Source organism: Buceros rhinoceros, unplaced genomic scaffold (assembly GCF_000710305.1).
Source record: "Buceros rhinoceros silvestris isolate BGI_N320 unplaced genomic scaffold, ASM71030v1 scaffold31748, whole genome shotgun sequence".
Classification (NCBI taxonomy): Eukaryota; Metazoa; Chordata; class Aves; order Bucerotiformes; family Bucerotidae; genus Buceros; species Buceros rhinoceros.
In genome coordinates, this window is record NW_010426807.1 from 1 (window position 1) to 2,967 (window position 2,967).

The following is a 2,967-nucleotide window of genomic DNA, read 5'->3' on the forward strand; positions in this document are numbered from 1 at the left end:
AGTCCTGGCTGGGTGGGCTGAAACCACGACACATGTACATGAAGGGAAAACAACATCACGTGCAAAGAACCTGTCACGATTCATCCAGTTTAAGCAGTCAGCAGCAGAACTACCAGGACATAAACAGAGCCTGTTACACACATTTGTAAATATGACCCCGGCCCTGATCATCACAAGCTTTTCTGGACGGGAATGTTTACCGCAGCCTGCAGCCAAGAGGACACACTGCTGTAACTAAGAGTAGATTAAAAAAAAGTATTTAAAAAAAAGTATAAACGGACACCGCACATGAAGATCAAAGTGGATTTGGGTCTCAACTGGAAAACAAAGTATGCCAGAGGAATACAGGCATTTTAAATTTCTGCATGTTTTACAACATCTGGGAGAGAAGGAAGATTTGCTGCCACTTTAGGAAGACCCTGTGCCAAGAAAAAGAGAAAAAGCAGGAGCCTTTTCAGCCTTGGGTTGCTGCGAATGCAGCTGATATTGTCCTTTGGTGTGTGGCAAAGCGGGAAACACAGACAAGCACCCTCCACTGTCAACAGCGATAAAAGTTCAGTGAAGAAAACAAAAGCAAATTCAGGGTTTTCCTCTCAAAAGAAATGTACTTTCACGGTGGAACCCATGTCAGTGACAACGTAAACAACTTTTGATCACGAAAAGTAAGACTAAAGACAAAGTTGCAGTTGATGCCGCAAATCCGGACAGAAACAAAACATCACATATGCTCCTGGAACAGGGACCAATTAAGTTGCATTGAATGGAACATTTTGCACTTGAGATAGTCCATACTAGGCACTTGCTGACAACTTCTCATTTAGTTCCAGAACTCTAACATCTCCATTAGCTTTGGCATTTTCTACAAGCACCTGCAGAAAGAAAAAAAACCCCAAACAATGACAAATCTGAGAATATTTTACTGGCAATCCCGAATGCATTTTAACTTCTCCTAGGCAGTTTCCCTAAAAGATTAAGTAACCCATGAGCCCAGAGAGGAAATATTCAACATTGAACATCAGCTTGCTTAGATCCTCAGGCACTTCAAAACCCTCACCCTTGCAGGGCTCTGCTAACCTGCAGTCACTGTACACCTGCTTCATTTGTTACTCGAGGCGCAGGCCAAGTGTGACGAGTAAGTTACCTGCTGGCAGTGACACAGGCAGTGCTAGATAAGACCTGTCTCCCTGCTGACACATGCTGCCCTCCTGCTAGTACAGTGAAATAAATCTGAATTTATTTCACTGAAGGCCAAACAGGAGCGTTCTCTGCAGCTGCTTAAACAAAACTGCCAAGGTACCTTTTTGCCTCCCCCATTTAAATTTACCTTTTCTTGATTTATTTTCTACACCTCCTGTTTGTGGCTTTTCTACCAATTCCAAAAGCTTCCATGACCGCTCAGTGTTCACAGATGTTCATAAGCTTCTGCCACTTCTCATGTAACCCAATCACACTGGGTTGTAACCCAATCACATAATGAAAAGGAAATCCATGAAGTAGAATCTCTAGCCACTGTTGTTACTGTACTAACTGGTAGGTAGATGACTCTGCAGAAGCAAGTGCGATGAGATCATACCAGGATCATCTAAACTCATTAATTCTCGGTTTTTTTAAGAACCCCTGTGCCTGTGTGTGGATTTTTGTCAACGCTGAGCTTACTTGATGTGTGGTACCTCCAAACACACTCTGTTACAGTTTCAAAGGTTCACCAGGGAACAGCTGTCAATCTGGGCAAAATTGCCCACGGTGCCAGCAGCAGCCCTGAGATTATGAGGAGAGCGTGTTCAGTGTTTGAGTAGAGAAGTTATTCCAATTACAAGCCAAAATGAACCACCTCCCTATGTACCACAAGAGCTCTGTGGATTTTTGAGTTTGACCAAATCCATTTCTAAAGTACCATCCACAGAAACTAATGTACCATTTACAATGTACTGAAAATAATGCACCATTACCGAGACAATAAAAGTCTCCAGGACAGAAAGTACAGCACTTTGCTGTTCAGATCTTTAGGGTCAAGGATACCACACTGTTCCAGCCAGGCTAGAGGGAATTAACTTTTACTGAGTAACTAAGTTCTGGTGAAAGTCTGATGAGATGTTCCTCATGTCTACTGAAGAGTACAACTCTTACCAGTTTGGATTAGAGGTTTTACTGTTTGTTTTTCATTAGTACTGCATGGAGGAATTTCAAACAAACTGGATGCAATTTTGAAAACTGAGGAATGTTTTTGTCACTCAAATCCTTAAACAATGTGACCTCTAGGGCAGGTGAGCCAGCACGTCCCTAGCAACCCTCTACCCCACTTCCAAGCATAATAATTCATAAGCATAATTCAACATAAATAGACTGAATTTCTAGAAAATGGACGGTCTTACATCTATTAATTCCTGATCATCTTTGGCATACAGATGTTGCAGGAGGTACCAGCGTGCCACCGACACTATGGTTTCTGGATTCCCCGGGTGGTAAACCACTCTTTCAAACAAGCGACGAGTCTCCCTAGAAGCATAACCAAAATACAACCCAAATCCGGTGTGACTGACTGGGCTGCATGGAACACACCAGCACCCCAGAGCAAGCAGCAATGATCAGGAGCAGTACAGGGGCAGGTCCTCATTTCCACGCCAGCCAGGGAAGTGAGAGAGCAGAGCTGCACATTCCTTTGTTTCCTATGGCTAAGGTATATTGCCACTGTTGTTATGGGTAACATATCACCAAGTTAGTGCTTTAACTAGCAGGTAACCCAAATTAGATTGACATAGTGGATTTTATGACTGCTACAATAGCTTGACAGTCTGATTTCAGTAAGTGATCTGCTGAACAAGTACAGCAGGAACTATCCTCTTTAAGAGCTACGAAAGAAATCTTTTGGAAGGCTGCACTTGAGAGAAGCAGGTACTATAAAAAAATGGTAATAATCCCAATAGAATTTAATATTATACAAAAATACATTTAATCCAGGCGCTCACA

At 42.5% G+C, this 2,967-nt stretch overlaps 1 protein-coding gene across 1 annotated transcript in view; it reads right to left on the bottom strand.

Annotated features, from left to right (window-relative positions):
* Positions 1–722: 722 nt before the first annotated feature.
* The window catches only part of LOC104498304 (tetratricopeptide repeat protein 37-like), a gene marked incomplete at its 5' end in the record, with an annotated part of 25,652 nt that continues 23,407 nt past the window's right edge, over positions 723–2,967 (bottom strand). The window contains 2 exons of the mRNA XM_010141661.1: positions 723–869; positions 2,373–2,496. Coding sequence (XP_010139963.1) covers positions 792–869; positions 2,373–2,496 — 202 coding nt within the window. The remainder of the gene's footprint in view (positions 870–2,372; positions 2,497–2,967) is intronic.